General features: G+C 38.8%; 1 protein-coding gene across 21 annotated transcripts in view; it reads left to right on the top strand.

Annotated features, from left to right (window-relative positions):
* LOC124261982 (cardiomyopathy-associated protein 5-like) overlaps positions 1 to 9,352 on the top strand; it is a 117,369-nt gene extending 108,017 nt beyond the window's left edge. For 16 of the 21 annotated variants that reach the window (XM_046696353.1, XM_046696354.1, XM_046696355.1 and 13 more), the window contains 2 exons: positions 4,067 to 4,236; positions 8,169 to 9,352. In XM_046696353.1, coding sequence (XP_046552309.1) covers positions 4,067 to 4,236; positions 8,169 to 8,328 — 330 coding nt within the window. In that variant the 3' untranslated portion in view covers positions 8,329 to 9,352. The remainder of the gene's footprint in view (positions 1 to 4,066; positions 4,237 to 8,168) is intronic. The other 5 variants (XM_046696342.1, XM_046696347.1, XM_046696345.1 and 2 more) reach the window with 3 other exon arrangements.
* Positions 9,353 to 18,920: the final 9,568 nt, after the last annotated feature.

Genomic DNA, 18,920 nt, shown 5'->3' with positions numbered 1-18,920 from the left:
CCCATCAGTAAGCTCCAATCAGTGTGTGTACGTCGTGTAACATCAGGCCATTCCATTGGTATATTGAAATGTTGAGGACAAATTAGCCCTAAGAATATTAAAGCCAGAATAATGTGTTATGAGCTTGCCAGCCAGTCGGACAAACATGTATACATGGATCTGCTTCTTGTCCTATATTCCTGTTGCTATCTGTCCACAATCCACCCACGACATCCCTGCAGACGCTGGTGTTGTAGGACACCATAGTGAAACAGCAATTATTCACTGACAACAAATGAAAACAATATCCAACAATTACTTTTGTCAGACTATACGTGTAGCAGTAAAACTGGAATTTATTATAAGGGTGTCCTCAACCTGTTATACAGCAAACACGCTAGTGTGACACAGGTTGTGTTTCTCGGAAAGTGAATGTGTGAACACGTTATCAGATGTACCAAGCAGTGCATGGTACAAGCTCACAGGAAAACAGTTTATCAGTAAATTTCCACCTATATGAGCTTCAGTGACTTCCTGTTTCAAAGTGCAGAGTATCTATGTAAAACATTGGGTGTTGTTGTGTTAGTCTTTATCTTGTGATGCTGATTTCATTGAACATTTTTTTAAATGCGATTCAATATAAAGTCCCACCACAATATCCTGCATGGAGGACTATCTACATTCGTATGTAAATACAGTCAGAAGACCATATCTGTCAGATTCAGACATGTTCTGCCGTGACTCACTTTGTGGCAGAGTTGAGAAATGTGAAATAATAGATCACTAAGTGCATAACATCACCATAACAACTTGCGCGTGTCAGCATTGTGAACAAATTCCCTTTGCTTCATAAGAAATGGCAGCGGATATCATCCGATCCCAGTACACTACACACACCCTTTTGTTCAGCTAAACATTTATATCCCATCACTGTCTTGGCTGACTGATTTTTTCACCTGGAATAAGTAACCCACCCTGCCCTAGAGGAATGGCCCGGTTGTGACCTTATAAAAGTCTTCCTAAACAGAGTTAAAGCAGCCCGACAGACTCCTTTGTGAGTGACATATTCACCAGTCACAGCCACACAATAAGCAACAGGAAATAAAACTACCAGTAGGAATGATATTCCAATGTGAAGCACACTCATGGTCAATACATGCACATAAACGCTGCTGCCAGGGCTGTAGCGAGTACTGACGGAGCTACTTGGTAGTACAACCTACATGCCCATAGAACATGGTAAACATGGTGTTTTTGGAAGATCTATTCAGGGTCCACTCCACTGGATGATGGTGGTATTAAGCTGATTACGTGTTATGGAACTATGCTATGTTGTCCTCGTATCTGGAGGATAGAGAAAGGAAAATCAATGTGGAATTTGCCTGACTGGTAATCTGCAAACATACAGGGGAAATGATGGCTTACGTTGGGGGTCGGGAAAAGTGTACTGCAGCCAATGGTCAGGGATTGGCGGTGGTTGCACATTCAGCGATGTATGAGTCACTCCCTCTTGACTGGCGGATACTGTACACGATGCATATGCCACTTAGTTTAAGCTGATTGTCCTTTCCTGTGTGACCTTTGTGGATGAAATGGGCTTGACATATCAGAAATATTTATCACTTCATCAGAGAGTGTGATGTATTCAGAAATTAAAACATTTAAACTTCATAACTGTGAATTGAAATAGGCTTCATTATTGGTGATGATCATGATGTATATCTAATTAGAGCTATAAAATTTTGAAAGTTAGTGTATTCATTTACTAATATTTTGTGTTTATCTATAGAAATTAAGTTAAATACTTTTAAAATGTGATCATTTAAGGATAAGAATGTCAATTATTAAGTAGCTGTTAAACATACTAACAAATTAGGCAGGATTCAGTGACTTAAAACTTATGATCAAACAGAAAAGAAAGGATGTCATCATACATGCACGTCGTACAGTGACCTTGACCTTGTCTGTTGTTGTCCTTTGTCCATGAGTCTGTTTGTCATGTTGTCAACATTGCTATGGTGGATCACAACTCAGCTTAGACAGGCAGCAACAACAAAAAGCCCTGCATGTCTGTGAAGTACATTACTAACGTGAAACATGCACCACGGATAGGGACAGCAGCCTTCTCGGGAGGAGGAGAAAGGAGTCTCAGCTATACATCTTTGGAAATTTGGTTACATCAAGGAGCCCATGTGTCTCTAAATAATACTGCATCTTGCATTTATCTTGATAACAAGCTGAAATTTACATCAGTGGTTAAAAGGAAAATCTAATTATCAGCAGAGCTAACAGATTGGCTGGTTGACCTTTGTATGTCTATTATCATGGCGAGGTTTCATTTTTGTCTCTCTGATGTCAGTGGATCATGTGACCCTATCTGCCAAGGTCACTCAGACCCTTGTGTTTGAACTACTATTATAATCTCTTTTGTTGTTGGTTTACACAAAAATCCATTAAATACAGTTAGATGGGATAATCTTGGTCATGTTAATAGATACTTGATACGGCAGTTTTGCTACTACTTCATCACAACTAACTATATGTAGAGGTAAATTCACTAACTGGAAACAGCTGAATTGACTGTGCCACATATGGTTGCTGCATGTGTGTGAGGTTGTTGCATGACACCAGCTGATGTAGTGGTGGTCACAGTGGCCACAGTGGCCAGCTGCAGCTGGGTGATTGTACTAATAGCATGACACATAACATAGCCATCGTACAGGGAGAACAGTGTAGCAATCCAGGGCCAACTCAAGCCAAGATTTACCTCTCATTGGACCAGTGCCGAAACCTGACTATATGCTGGTTGCCCTGAATGCCTAACATTGCTCTCCCTGCTAATGTATTATAATAATCATTACTCATTTATCATTACTCATTACACATATATATAATATCTTGTTCTCATAAATATATATTTTTCAGTTGTTATTAAATTGTAATTTTCCTTGCTTAAACAATGATATATGTCCTATTTTTATCTTGTGGTTATATAATAGGTGAAATGTTGAGTTACATGCCTATATTATGATTGCTTAGAAGGGGGAAATGGCTTGACAATCATGTACAGGAAGGAACTACTTCAATTTTCTTGAATGAATTGTAGTTGTTTGGTTTGGTTTGGTTTGTACCACCTGTACCAACGCCAAGCATGCAAGCAATAATGTGTGGCTGATTAGGTGTGTAAATAATTGAGTAATTCTGTGTCTTCCCGCCCACCTACTGAGACAGTCATCTTGATGTAATCCATGTCAATAAGAAAGCCTGACTGAAGGAGTTTCACAGGTGGGAGTGGTCTGCAGTTACCTGTCAACTCTGCCAGAACCTACAGCACACCCTGACATGGTGTCTCCCAAGACTTAAAGCTGTCTTTACTGGGACAATTTGACATTCCAACCCTGCCCGATACCTGATCTGCACATGGACAGCCATGTGCCTGAGGCTACCTGATCGCCACAGTGGAACAGGCCGAAGGTTAAACGAAGACTAAATTCTGTAACTCTTTAAAGTTTAACAAGCTGATTTGTCAGCCTTGGAATGGCATGAGATGTCAGGTTGATTGCCACGAGGATCTGTTATTTTGCTTTTTCAATTAAATCTGGCCCAACCCTTCCCACTTTAAAAAATGGAAAAAAACAAACAAGGAAACTTGAAAATAAAGCACTGTATGCTGGCTGCATTTACTTGGAGAAGCTGGCCGCCAGTAATGAGGTGTAGCTTTCCTTTTCACTCATCCCGAAATAGACTAGTATCCTGTCACATGATTGGGCGAGCCATTTTCCGCCCACTAGGTCAGAAGTAATTGACACTTGATTAGAATTTGATAGGTAAAGCAAGTATTGTTGACACTGATAACTGTTTCCAGTGATAGTGAGACTGACAGGTCACAGAGTTGTTATCGTATATTTGAAGCTATGTAAGCATGTCAGTATCCCAGCATGCATTGCATGTATGTAGATGTTATGTGCATTCTGGCTGACAATTATGTTCTGTTGCTCTTGTTGTCCGAATGATTTGACAACCTGCTTGCGTTATTCATAATTTTCTAACTAATTCCCATGTTGTTGTTTGTACTAATTTGATCTAGCAGGAAGCAGCAACACCGAAAAAAAAGGGTGGATTTTTCATTCCAACGACGCCAGCGGACAAATGCGGGGCTTGCCAGAAAACTGTATATGCAATGGAGAAATTTGAGATGAACAAAGTGATATACCACAAGAACTGCTTTAGATGCACACACTGCAAATCAAAGTTAACGTAAGAAATCAACAATGGTTACAACTGTGCGTGAGTTCAAACCCAGTCTGCCAGGTCTGTGATGCACATCGAGTCTTGCAGTGTCGGGTGCTAGTATCAGGTCAATACCGCTGGATCATTGCAGTAGACCTTTCCTACACTTCATTCAAATATGAACTTGGGAACTATTAGTAATTTCCAAAGCATCTTCCAAATACGGTTTTAAATGAAGTAGTGATGTTTTGAAATTGTACCTATTCTGCACAAATTATGAGCTTGACACTGACAAGCACTACACAAGATGAGCAGGTGCAGGTGAGAGACTTGGGTTTGTCTACACGACATATCCTCATGCATGAGAACAGAAACTATGCCAAGATATGCACTCAAACCTGATTATTGTATTGTTGGGTAATGGGCTGGCCAGCATGCTGTTGTGTCAGCAATCCTTCTGTGGTCAGTGTGTCTGTGGTCGGAGTGTCCATGTGGGTCCCTAGCGTCTGGCTGTGTCCGTCTGCTCACCACCATGGGTTGCTTGTCTGTGTGCGTCCACATCTCTCTGCCATCATACAGGCTGTTGGTACAGCAATATCACGAATCTGTCAACTTGCTCTGTGTGCAGTTTCCTTATTCATATACTCGTGGTTTGCTTGTTTTAGAAAACAGCAGAAGTAATCAAATTTAGAAAACAAGTATAAACATTTATGTTTTCCAGTCGCAGTTGACTTCTAGGTTTCCTTTTCCATTGCTATTTGGTCTGTAGTTTCAGGCCAGTTGAATATTATCAGTTACTGCATGCAGCAAGAATATTAGTTATCATAGTTATCATGTCTGCCAAATTATTGGACAAAAATTATTTCGTTATTCATGGTTTGTTTTCAGAACAAAAAATTGTGTTTGCTTTAAGTGTATTTACAGAATATAAGGAATGAAAGTTCATATTAACAAAACAAACGTTATCTTTACAGTGGTGTTGGCCAATTGTAACTTCTTGTGTTTAACAAGTGCATGACCTCTTAATACTACTACAAATCTAATGTAAGCAGAATGCCAACACATGGCAAGGTCTGGCGTAATGGAATTTCGTACCTTCAAATTTGAGAAAGTGAAGTCTGTCTTTGGACTTTAAGAGAGTAACAAAACACTATGACTCTGTGCAGGAGCCATTTTGTATTTGTTTCTGTATTATTATAACATACAAGCTAGAAGTTGTTTACTTCAGAATATATTCAGGTATATGAGGGTCCTGATCGTCAGAGTGTACATAGCATTACAAGTTATCGTTACTATATAGTTTATGATAGACTTACAAACACCATAGTGCTACAAACGCTTTGTGGATCGGACTTGTTTTCATAGAGTATTTCCCCTGTTTGCTGTTTGAGTAATAACATGTCCCTATATGATGGTATGAGCTTTGTGGTTGTCGTCAGTCAGTAGTAGCACAGCCTAGTGCCCTTTACCCCACCAGCTGACTGACAACCTGATGCACGTATCTGTGCAGGCACTTAAGTCAGCTGGAACTGGGGCTGGTAACATTCTGCCTCCACAAAGGTATTTGTATCTATGGAAACCAAAAGGTAGCTGGTGAAAGTACTATAAATGAGAATGAGATATAGACCTTGCCAAGCCAAACATTGCGTGTCCTCCGCTGTGATTGCTGACTTGTCCACCATTGATCCACATCATCATTACTGTCAGCTGGAAACTAGTGCATATCTTGGCAATATTTTGTGTTCTCTCAACCTCTTGATAATCAAGATATTTTTGTTTACAACAGTCATGTTATATTTAATTCAGTTTCCTTATTTATGGAAATAACTGCTTCACATACCAGGTATGAGGAGATCGGTATTTCCAGGTTGTTCACTAAAGACACTTGGTAAAGTCTTGAAAGGGAAACTGGTGTAGGTAAATTAGATCATGCATAATTATTATTATCTGATACCTTTCAATAAGATATTTATCAATAGTTTGTATTGTTTGTAAATAACATTTCAAACTATGTTTTATGAAGTTCACTCTTCTGCTTTTTTTGCATAAATGTGCATTTTACCGCATGACACTGTAAAGCATGACATCATATTAGTGCTTTCAGAGGTTTGTAACCATAGAAACAGGCTACAGTAATTCACTAATTTTGCATGGTTGGTGTTAATTACACCAAATAGTTAATGTTAGTGTTATAACCTTCTACTGTGCTGATATAGTTTGGGTAAGTCAGGTATTGATTATTTACAGGCCTGATGTATGTTCAAGTGTGATAGCGACAAGTATGGGGCATTGATTGAACTAAATAAGGAAATGTTAATCGTGTAAACATATTTACATAGACATGAGGTAGTAATTAATGGAAATTGTATCTATTGCCTGTACATGTCTGTGTAGAGAGATAAAGACTGATGCAATGTGTAATTCTGTGCTGCAATTGCGTGGACAGATCTAGGTTAATGAACCCTCCCAGTTGTTCGGTCAATGAGAACATCACATCTCTACAACACAATCCAGCCAGCCAGCCATCAATAACAGATGTGTGCCACTTTCAAATACATACATACAAATGCCAACTACAGGAAATTTTATTCTGACTGTTTTTTCTAATTTTAAGATAGTTTTCTCTGCGTGAGCTTTGTAGATGATGGGAAATGCCAAGTGTAAATTGCTTCCTGCAAGGAAGGTGAATAGAAAGACACCTCATCTGTGTTATTTAATTGTTGAACAGTACTGTTACCTACTAGCAAGCTAGGGGAAGTAATTCAGTATTCTACTCATCTAATGAACATCATTATCCAGGAAATTTGTCCCAAACAGAAATATTCACCTATAGCAAGGATACCTTCAGAACATGAAATATTTCTTTTGGCCAGTCTTAACACAAACACCACATGATAGATGTGTCAATCCAGCATCATGATATGAGGGTTCATACATATGAGGTAAAAATAAATAAAACAATTTGTCAGTCACAGTAAAATAATTGAGTATTTCTGACATATATACATTTGGAAACATACGAGCAAGAGGGTAAATATCTGGGCTAGCTGCGGCCCAGCTTTGGTGCAGCTCTGCAGTGACGTCTGCTGATGCAATAGGTGCCTCGGTGTAGTTACACAGGTGGCAAATCTATGTCAGGACACATGGACATACGCATACATATCTCCACACAGTGCTACAGTCTTGTCATGTTTACCAAGTAGAAACTTGTATCAGCACAATATAACTTTATTCTAATTAATCTTTGATTTGTCTTATAAATTGATTGAATAAGTTTGATAAATATGAATATAGCATCAGAATTTTTCAGCTAGGTAACATTCATTAAAAGATTGGCATATTGCAGTACCTCTTCTCCTAGTAGGTCATATTATTGTTATTTAGAAAAAACTGGAAGAAGAAGGAGATAGGTTTTCTGATTCTCTGAAGCTATTTGCAGGAAGTTCAGCTTTAAGTATTGTGCAGTCTTGTATGTTGGAAGTCTACACATTATAACTTCTAGAACTTTTGGCTTAATGTGTTACTCATCCAGCTGCTTCCTTCCTTGTTCAGTGACATATAAGTATAACATACATGAGGTCATATACGTTTTTATGTTTAATAAACTTTGATTTTATTACCACTTCAGGCAATATAAGGATTTATGACCTCCAGATTTTTGCAGCTCGTCAGTCCAGCAATGACTGCATGCTCAGTTATCGGCAATAAGACTTCCAAGTTTTTATATGCAGAAGAAATATATATACATATAAAATACAAGTACATTTTGTACATTATGATAATATTAGCAAATATTTTTCATTTCCCAATAGTGATTGTGATATATTATCTGCAATAATATCTTGAGTAATATTTTGAGTTCATTACCTTGCAGCTATAATTGCTGAATTTACGTGTTGATTTCATCAATTGTGAAAATGTTTAAGAACCTGTTCTGATTTTGTCTTGTATATTTTCAGGCCAAAAACGTTTGCCGCCAATAATGGTATCATATACTGTACCAACCACTTGATGCAACTTTTCAAGAGCAAAGGAAATTATGACGAGGGCTTTGGCCGAGAACAACACAAAAAGAGGTGGCAATCAGACGTGAAAGACGGTGAACAAGAGCAGAGCTAGACTAGACACACTTTGTAGCTTCTCACCTACTGAGCCATACAAATGGACACTTATTTTGTACAAACTACTATTATTTTCTGTGGATCATGAACGAGAGTAGCGTGCATGAACTCAAGTGCATTATTGGTTTAGGACTCGCCTGTGAGACCAGAATGCATTGTGAGATTGATGGAAATGCATGGGAGGGAGGTGTATCATGGGAAGTAAAATGCATTATGGGAAGGAAATGGTGAACTGTATTTTGAGATCACTGAACATTTCAAATAATCTGCTATCTTCTTGTTGATTGTGCTTCAAAGCTTTTAATAAGGACGTAGATAAGGTGATTAGAAGTTTGAATGTTTGACAAGCAAAAGGGTAGATTTGTCCCTTGCAGAATGAGGATTATCAGAAATGTAGTGGAGACGAGCAAAATGTGTTCATAATACATACCATGTTTCGGAAGAATATTCAGCTCAAGGAAGCAAAGGCAATATAGGCTCACAGTCCCAGAGCAATTCGAGGAGTTTCAATTTATCTTTGACTAGCTGAGGGCCTCAAGTGTACAAATGCATCAATTTGGTACTCATCGAGAAATGATATTCACCATAACAAAGCCATTTTATCATAAACAGTTTTTGATTAATGTTTTTTTGAAAATGCTTCATGTAAATACTTAGGTAAAAAATATATTAAAAAAAAATATGCAAACAAGTTCTTGATATTAACGGTTTGTGTTCTGATAAACAATGACCAAGGCAATATCTGCATGCATTACTTCCAGGAGACGTTTTGTAAGAGGGCTTTCACTGTATGCTGTAATTACCTACTGTAGCTAACTAGCTCCTGTGTATTTTGTAATTGTTCTGATTTTTTAAATCAAGCATATTTTTCATTTTATTAATAGTATTATATTTTAGTATTATTTCACCTAGTACTTGCTCATTTCGCATGATATATCTATGTACATTTCTAAATTGACTTGTATTGTCTTTTGATATTTATATGAACTATGTAACAATTTTCAATTTTGCTCAATTTGAAGTTTGAAAAAATTGGAAAGAAACCATTGTGTATGATGTATATTGTTGACTACTTAGCCTGCAGTGTTTATACTTGTCATCTTGAACAAATCTGAGAGCATAATTGACCTTGATTCAGCGGGTTCAAACCTATACACAGAGTAATATTCAACTTTTCGGACTATTTATTCATACTCGATTGCATGTTTAAGATCTCCTTCAGTAAGCTTCAACAAGTTTTGAAAATCAAAGCTGTCTTTTGATGATGGGCAAAGCCATGCAGTATTCAAGTACATTCCATGAAATATCAAACCTAAAAGATTGTGGCTTTGCCTTGTCAACGTTCAGGCTGATATTCAAGTCATAGTATTCAGGCTGATATTAGATAGCATATGTGTTATGAAGACTCACAGCAAAACGAATGGATGCAGAGAGTCTACAAAACATACATTTTGAAAATATATTTCTCATTTTTAAATCCAGATTTGAATTTACCACTGTGTCAGTCAGGTGGCCAGAGGAGGTGCGTTTCCATAGAAACAAGCCTTGGAGAGGGGGGAAATGTTTCATTCAGGGTTTCATATTTCAGGCAGGCTGGGAAAATGCCACCCTCCCCCCGCTCCCCTGACACCATGCTGTGCAGGGCAAGGGTTGTACACTTATCTGATGCTGACATCTCTTTGCTGAAGATTGTATATTCAGAATATAAGTAAAATTTGATGTTTCATATATGCTAATCAGATTAATCTCTTTAGTCATCAAAATATGTAGTGACAGGGTTGTTGGACATTTACTATAAGGCACATGTTTATTCTAGTAGTAAATTCCAAGGTTAACCATTGCCACGCCAGGCTCTTGCCAGGCACCTACAGCCCTAGATTTAGGCTTAGTCTCTGAATATATATAATTTTGATAGTAACAAACAAGCCCATTTATATTGAAAAGGAGCCCTAGTGAGACCAGAGATTCAGAACCTGGGGAAATCTGGACTTGCTTTATTTAGGGCTTTAGCACTGCAAAGAGGGCTTGGCAGTAGGGAAATTAATGTGGTTCAGGGACTGTGAGACAGACTACCACAGCCCTTACAGTCTTGTCACTCAGGGGCTGATAACATCTTCACTGCTGAGGAGTTGCACCCTGGCCTATAAATGACAGTGCTGTGTTGTGATTATGTGACACATGTTCAATTAGTACACAGATGTAACTTGCAAAAGTAAATTTGAGTTACCGGAACATTTTAAATAATTAATTTACATGAAGGTTGACTCATTGATTTAAAAGTATACAATACACTGGACACAGCGTTAACATTTAGTGATTTTAAAAAAAATAATCAATACCACATATTGAAATACTTAATGGTTTAAAATATTATGTAGAGCCCTGATGTCATTATGGATTCAGGTTAAATTTCTTTATCGCTGACCACCACCATGGTCTAGTGACCAGAGCATCTGTCTATCTGGAGAGTGGAAGGTCAGGAGGTCAATCACATGCCAGGTCAAACCAAAGTTCATTACAACATAGTAGGTAATACTTACTATGCAAGACAGATAGGGTCAAGATGGTACGCCAAGGCCATGCAGTGGCCAAGAGGCAAACTGTACATACTCAAGTGCTCACCTAACTTGAACCTTGATGGTCAAGGTTAAAGGCTATTTTGCAAAATGGCAGAGAAGCACAAACTTTTAAGTTTCAGCTGTTTGAAGGCCTGTGCACATGTAAATGATTACCTGGGTAACTTCAACTGGAAGACATGTGATTCATGGATTCAACACTGTGACAAACAACAAAGCTTGTCTGTAATTGTTATCACCCTATCTGTTGGTCTGCATGTGTCAGTGTTCAAACTGTTGCATGGTATCTGAGTGGGCTGTCACTTTAAAACAATCCTAAGTTCATTAGTGTAGCAATGCAGCTGGACGTCTCGCATTTGAATGCATACAAAAAGAAGACTTTTACTTGATGGTTTATGACTGAATTACTGAATGAAACAGAAGTTGTTCACTGGTCCCGAGGGGGACATGGGTTGATGTACCCTCTATGTTTGTTTATGTTCCCTGAGCCCGAGGGACCAGTGAACAACGTATTTATCTTACCGAACACCTCAATGTTAATTGTTACCTGTTTGAAGCACGGATGTTGGATCATAATAATGAGTATAGGTAGTAGGTGCCTCACTCTGACAGTGTGGGTTCGAATGCGGGTGGGAACTGAACTCAGAAGAGTACTTGAATTTGTACTTTGCTGAGAAAGTGTAATCCCAAATATAACAGGTTCCCTTTGACAACTTCCAAATGTCATTGTGTATTCTTTCTGAAGAAGAGTTTTGGCATAGATCTGCATTTGAAATTACATATAAAATACATTTACCATTGAATGAAGAAGACATAAATACTGTAGCTGAAGATAACGTTTTCTGAGTGGGTGGATGTTATCAGTTTACTTCAGACAGAATGCAACAAAGATATTCAAGGACTGGTGATACCATTTTCACACAGTGATTGAGTGTGTGGATGAACGATCAAGCATTGTAGGCAACTCATATTTAAACAATCCAGCTTTCCTGATTACACAGGTTGGAATGAATATCTGGAAGCATCCATTATGTAACACTGCTTGGAGTTTCAGTACTTGAAATTTGTGCTGTCAAGATAACTGATTTCCAGACTCATTTACCTGGGAATTGTGGACTGTCTGTTTTAACAGGGATGCAGACTTATTTACCGGGACATTGTGAACCTTTTTCCCTTTAACTTGTGCACACTCTGGGTTAACAACAAATATACTGACAGATGAATATGGTCTACCTGTATACTTGATTAGATTGTTTTGTCATACTTACATACGTTGTAAGTTGATTACACAGATTTAGAGCTATTATAATTTCGTTATATACCTCTGATTTTCCATCACAGTATGTTTATCTCCTAATTAATCTGGAAGGGTCAGTTGGTAAAATCAACCGTGCTTGGGTTTAGTAGCACAGGACTCGGGAGTCCTCTCCTTCACGCTAAAGTCACGACAGAACGTTACAGTTGTGCATTTTATGAAGCGTCCGTAAAATATGAACCAACAGCATAATGGGGAGTCGATGCTGGTTGAGCTCCATATACTTCCTTCATTCCAGGAAATCAGAATGACATAAGACGCTCTGGAATAATGTTGTATTTTCTACAACGACAATTACCTGTCAAATATCTATGTTCTTGTGGACACAAATTATTACTGGCTGTCCAAGCGTTTTTGTTGTTTTTTGTCCATGTGTTGAAAATATCCGCTTGCTGACGATTGAAAGGTGTACATCACTCCCCACGACCCATCTTACATCAACCAGATGGCGCTGTTACTCCATGCAGTATAGCCATACTATTATGCAATTTTACAGCACAACGCGTGAACCAGTAAACAAAAACATAGTCCAAAGTAGGGCGTGATGTAACCTGATCCCCCAACATGTGCGTGAAAACGAAGGTAACACATTCAGTGTGGGGGCGTCGTGGATATGGTACTAAGGGTCGGGGAATGTTCGGGACAGTCGGGAGTCAGAAAATTATAACGCTATTGTCTCACAAATAGGAATTTTGTTTACAGACTTACACTACATCTACCCGTTTCAACATCTTCTGTGCACAATGAAGGTGCGTGACTAAAACACAAATCACTGGTCACATTGTTTGTTATGTCTTGTGTTTATATCGTGTGTTGTCATTTCAATGGTTAGTTGGTAATACGTGTTATCTCAACGTATACGTTTCACCATGGTTACACGGAGATAACCCCAGGACGATACCGTGAAGGATGAGGTATTGTCTAATGTTTTCCCGTATAAATCCCGTCTTCATGCACCGCGAGTCACTTTAGTCATACACGGCGCTTCAGTCATGTGTACAGGCAATTAAACAACACAAACAACGCCTAACGTAAAGTGACATGTTTGACTACTGACAAAGAAAAAGTTCATCGTGTGCCATATTGCATTGGTGTTGTTCATCATGTGCCTTCTGTGTTTGTGTTGTTCATTGCACAGAGGCTTGTAACGTAAATAACTAGCATCAAGGTGTATACTGTTTCCAGTTTCATTGGTAAAAATATGTACACAAACAGTGCTATGGTTGAAGTCAGTGTGTTTGATGTGCGGTACAAGTTAGCGGTTATATACTAGGCACATAAAGAAACTGCATGCACAAATTTAAAATCTCAATTTATCAAACCTGTGTAGACACATAAGGATTTAAACTCAGAGATTAGTGACATTTATCCAACATGCATTCACGTGCCACGTTCCGTGACGTCAGTGGGTTCGTCCTTGAGACGTGCAATACGTTGTTGCACGTGCATTCCCGGGAAAGAGAAACAGAGCAAATGAATGCCACACAATACTGTCACTTTGGAAAGCTCAACCCCTGCCCTTGCAATCGTTCAAAAAATTAAACGGGTATTGAAACGCATAGCATGCCAAGGCTCACGTCTGCACAACGTCATGAGGCCATTGGGATGGTCCTTGGGGAATGTCTCAACGACAAGTGGCTGCACATTTCCACTGCCACCGGAACACCATTTCTGCACTGGTGAGACGCTACCAGAACACAAATGACGTCATCGATCGGCCACGTTCTGGACCTCCTTTCCTCCACGTGTAACAACGCCAAGACAAGACAGATGGATAAGGGTGACCCATCTTCGCCACAGGTTTCAGACTGCAGTGATGACTGCCCGAACCATCCCAGGACTTCGCCGTATCCATCCCAACACAGTTCGACAACGTTTACGTCATCGCGGGATCAGACCACGACGTCCCGCCATACGGCCTATCCTGACACAACGTCATCGACAAGCTCGCCGAATGTGGTGCCGAAATCATGTCCGCAGATCCTTGTTTCGGTGGAGAAATGTTTTTACAGATGAGTCCAGGTTTAACATTTCCCATAGTGATGGACGTCAACGTGCCTATAGACGCGTGGGAGAACGTTATGCACAGGCCTGTGTCTTGGAGAGGAATCGCTTTGGTGGTGGTTACGTGATGATTTGGGGTGGAACGCCAAAGAACTCCTTTGGTGATTGTTCAGGGCAACTTAACTGGTGTGGGCTACAGGGATCAGATTCTTTGACCTGTGGCAATTCCTTTTCTGCAACGTCATGGCCCTGGGTTAACATTCTTCCAACAGGACAATGCCCGCCCTCAATCGGCGCTATGGATTTCTAACACCACAACGTTGACTTACTGCCTTGGCCTGCAAATTCACCGGATCTCACCCCGATAGAGCATGTTTGGGACGAGATGGATCGACGTCTATGCCGTCTTCCTCATCCGCCAGATAACGTCCTTGACCTTGCAACAGAACTTGAGAGAATCTGGCGTGACATCCCACAAGCCTTCCTTGCACGTTTGATAGGCTCTATGCGTCGTCGATGCACTGCTGTTTTCAATGCCGATGGTGGACATACCCGTTATTGAGCTTGTGACATGGTCGTTTGACCCCTGTCCCGCTTGTGGACTCGTGACGTCATTGTGATTGACTTTTCAATTGAAATTCTCCCGACTTGTTATGGTCTCATGATCCCTCCATTAAAGTTTATATGTACCTTTGACATTGTTATCGTACTTATCAACTGGGATAATATTTTGACAATGCACAGTTTCTTTATGTGGCTAGTATATATATAACAGCGCCATGTTAGTGGAAAGAATACAAGCGTCTGCGTGTTGTGCGGCGGGGCGTTATTTCACGTCTATGTATGAGACAGCCTGAAAGAACGTAAAGAATTATACATAACAGAATCTGATAAATAAGAATAATAATAATAGTTCATTTATAAAGCGTATATTTCCATGCACAATGCATACTCAAAGCGCTAATGTCAGGACGAAAAGGCTTTTTTGAAAAGGTGGGTCTTTAGTGCTGTTCGAAAGGTTGATAGTTCTTTTATTTCTCTCAAATGTTGTGGGAGATGATTCCATTCTGAGGCTGTTGCATAAGACAAATTTTAACTGTTCTGAATGCACAGAAGATTCTGTTCCTTGGAGCGGAGAAATATGTACACATTTTTAAATTACTCAGTAAGTCTATAATATACATCTAGTTGAATACATCTGAACTGTAAAGCAAGTTACAGTGTTACAAAATATCAATACATTTATACAATTAGGAAATATTATAATGAGTTCATTTATAGCATACATGTAATGAATCGGTATTGGCTTTACATACCAGGTTGGTTATACCAGGGAGACTCTTATAATATAAGAGTATCCCTGGTTATACCCATGCTGATAAAACGGTGACTGCACAATCACAGATCTGCATAACGAATAAGTGGGTATGCAGAGAACAATATATATACTACAAACAAAAAATATGGGAACACCCTAAAATTTGATAGTCATATATAAACTGAAACGTGGTGAGGTCATTTATACTCTAAGGTAAATGCAACTTTTTGTGTGCTTAATGGGCACTTTAAACGACATGTTGGAACATGCAGTGAAGCAACTGATTCAATATTCGTTGAGTTTGAGTGAAATGAAACATTGTTAAAAACAGCGAAAAACAAGGGTGCTGAAACACACCAGCACCATATTTGATTCAAACGCCCAAACACAACAGTGTTTTTTTGTCCTGAAAGTTTATTAAATGACCATTGAAACTCTCGTGAAAATGAAGTGTGCATCCACCCCACCCCACCCCCTATATCTCAAGAGAGTGCACCTAACCTTTCTCAAAAAGCTGTATCCTCTAGTAAATCATATTTTTAATTATAATAAACAGGAAACTATTCATACAAAATACAACATTTTATACAATATGAACCTACCTCAAATCCTCATATGAAATTCCTATCTCTAGAAATAACGGTCTCCTTCCTTCAGAAGTAATAGAGAGCAAGTGAGTTTAAATCTTCACATTCAAGTTAAGCTGTGACCAACTTGGCCTATCAGTGGAACAACAGAAATGACCGGGAGCTGGGGCAAGGCGTGATGTAAGCATGCAGAGTGTGACAATTAGTGAAGGTTAAACTGAGAGTAAAGCTTACTGTGCAGATCTATGGAACATGAATATAAAGAAGTATAAAACATAACTAAGATTCTACGAGGTGTTCTTATTGCTAAATTTAATTATATGGAAACAGTGCCATACACCTTACTACTTAATATAATCTACATAATAATCCTAATTAAAAAGCCGTGTGCCCAAGTATGTTGGTGTTGTGCCCAAGTAAGTTGGTGGGAAAAATAAGAGTTCCTCCCGCTGGTCATTTGATAAAGCAGGTATGTTGTCCTACTCAAAACTGAGAAAGAAATGTGCCTGAAAGACATTTAATTTTGTCATGCAGCCCAATCGAGGATGTACTGAATTGGCAGAGCGGATTTTTCATTAAGTACATGTGTCATGCAAACGAAACATTAATCCCAAACAGTTAAAGGGAAGCAACTCCGACAACACATCATGATGATCACAGCGCGATGTCGGCCTGACGGTTTTCCAGGCGGCCCGAGGCCAGGGCGCACGCAGCTTGAGACGTGAATAGTTAGGTCAGCCATCTGCTCTCGCCAGCAGGGATACCCCGCACACTCAGCGTGCACACCATATACCTGCTAAGCCCAGACTCGAGGTGTTACACAATCCTGCACACAGATGAAAATACATCCTTTGATACCCTGAGAATTACAGATGTCTGTTTGTCAAGTACTTATCGCCTGCTGTAAATGGAGAAAACATCTCACCTGTCCAACCGTCCCCCAAATAAATTTCGCTTCTGTTTCAAAACAAGTCTGTTTGTCAAGTAATTATCGCCTGTTGTAAATGGAGAAAACAACTCACCAGTTCAGTCGTCCACCAAATAAATTTCGCTTTTGTTTCAAAATAGATCGAACGTCCCATTTCACCCAGATATCATACTAATGTATTTTCTTTGAAGATTCAAAGTGCACTATATGTGCATGCATATATATATGACATGAAAAATTTGCAAGTTTAAAATGTCAAATTTATTCCAACCCTTTAGGCATTAAGTTAGATAAAATGACTGGCTAGTATATTTCCTCAGATGTACAGCAGATTATAAGCTGATAGAAAACCTTGTTTTACCTGTGTCGATATGTTTATATGTATTACATTGCCAAAGCACAATAGCACTGGACAAAGCTTCATTGTAATGTATTACAATCTGCAGTGCAGATAATATTTAAATTTTCATAGATATCGCAATGATAATTTAGTCAAAGCCGTGACCATCTAATAATTATAGTAAATGTCTAAATGAATGCATTATCTGTTCAGATTAGTAATAAATATATGTCATCCGTCACCAACCATCTTCAGTTCTACTCCATGCACGTATTATTAATACTTGCAGACGGTATGATGATCTCCGATGAAACATTATAACATAGTTATAAAGATGTATACGTGAGGTTTCAGCAGTAAATAGCAAGGATCATAGATTACCACTACCTTAATTAAGATCCTGATTCCGAAATTTGGACATAGAAACTGAGGCAGATACACCTAAATACCAGATATATGCAGCCCTGAACCATACAGGGTAGAAGGTGAAACTGTCTAAGTTATGGTGAATATACAGTTACATCCTCAGACATTCGTTGACTGTCCAAACAATAACAAAATCTTCGCACATGCATTAATTCCTTGCTCTTATAAAAAAACAACTTCAAATATCTTTAAATATCTCCTGTAAAGTTGTTTAAAAACATTTTTCTTTTTATAGACAATGCTTGTCATGAAGGTAATTTTCAATCAAAATATTGTATGACTGTATCCACTGCAGGTCCTCAATCAACTACACATACTATATTTATCGTGTATAATAATAGTTCCGATATCTTTCTTCATAATATATATACAATATATATTAATATATACATATTTACTTTTCATGTCTGCACTCATGTTTACCCCGAAACGTAACTTGTTTGTACTGTGTTGGGATGGTGGTGTACACTGAAAGTCTCGATTCAACTGAAATGCCAATTGTATAATAGCAACAAACGTGCACATATTTTGACTCAGATTAACGACCTAAACGACAACTAACTGACTTGTTAGTCAAAGTCCATAAAATACAAATAACAAAGCACCATAAAATTATCTTCATTCGAATAATATGAATAGACGATGTCACGTATGTAAGCCGACAGTACCGGGTTTACGAATTGTGACATTCGAGACAATAACAAAGGCTGGCTCAACTCGCCTCAGGCCCAGATGCGGGTAATCGCTTTTATTCTAGTGACACGCAACTTGTATAAATGGATGGCTATAAACTTCGGAGACTGCTGCTCGTCGTGAAATAGGGTAAACCTCTTGTTATGGACAAACACAAACGAGAAGAACTGTTTCTGACAACAGTGATATTACCCGAAGATACTGGAGATAGTGTGGTTGGTTGACATAGGTAAACCTTAGAGGTAGAGGGATGAGAAATGATGACAGGAGACACGACAAGTGGGTTAAACAACAGACTATATTAACGGTCGTTTTCACATTTTCTTAAAAACCGTACTTCATTTGGGTTGCTAGTATATTATTGAAAATCGGTTGTAAGCTAAATTGGTAATTGTTTTGTGAC

The sequence above is a fragment of the Haliotis rubra genome, unplaced genomic scaffold (genome assembly GCF_003918875.1).
Source record: "Haliotis rubra isolate DU_JTF1 unplaced genomic scaffold, ASM391887v1 Scf82, whole genome shotgun sequence".
In the NCBI taxonomy this organism is placed as follows: Eukaryota; Metazoa; Mollusca; class Gastropoda; order Lepetellida; family Haliotidae; genus Haliotis; species Haliotis rubra.
The sequence above is the reverse complement of the archived record's forward strand: the minus strand, read 5'-3'. Positions and strand labels throughout refer to the sequence as shown.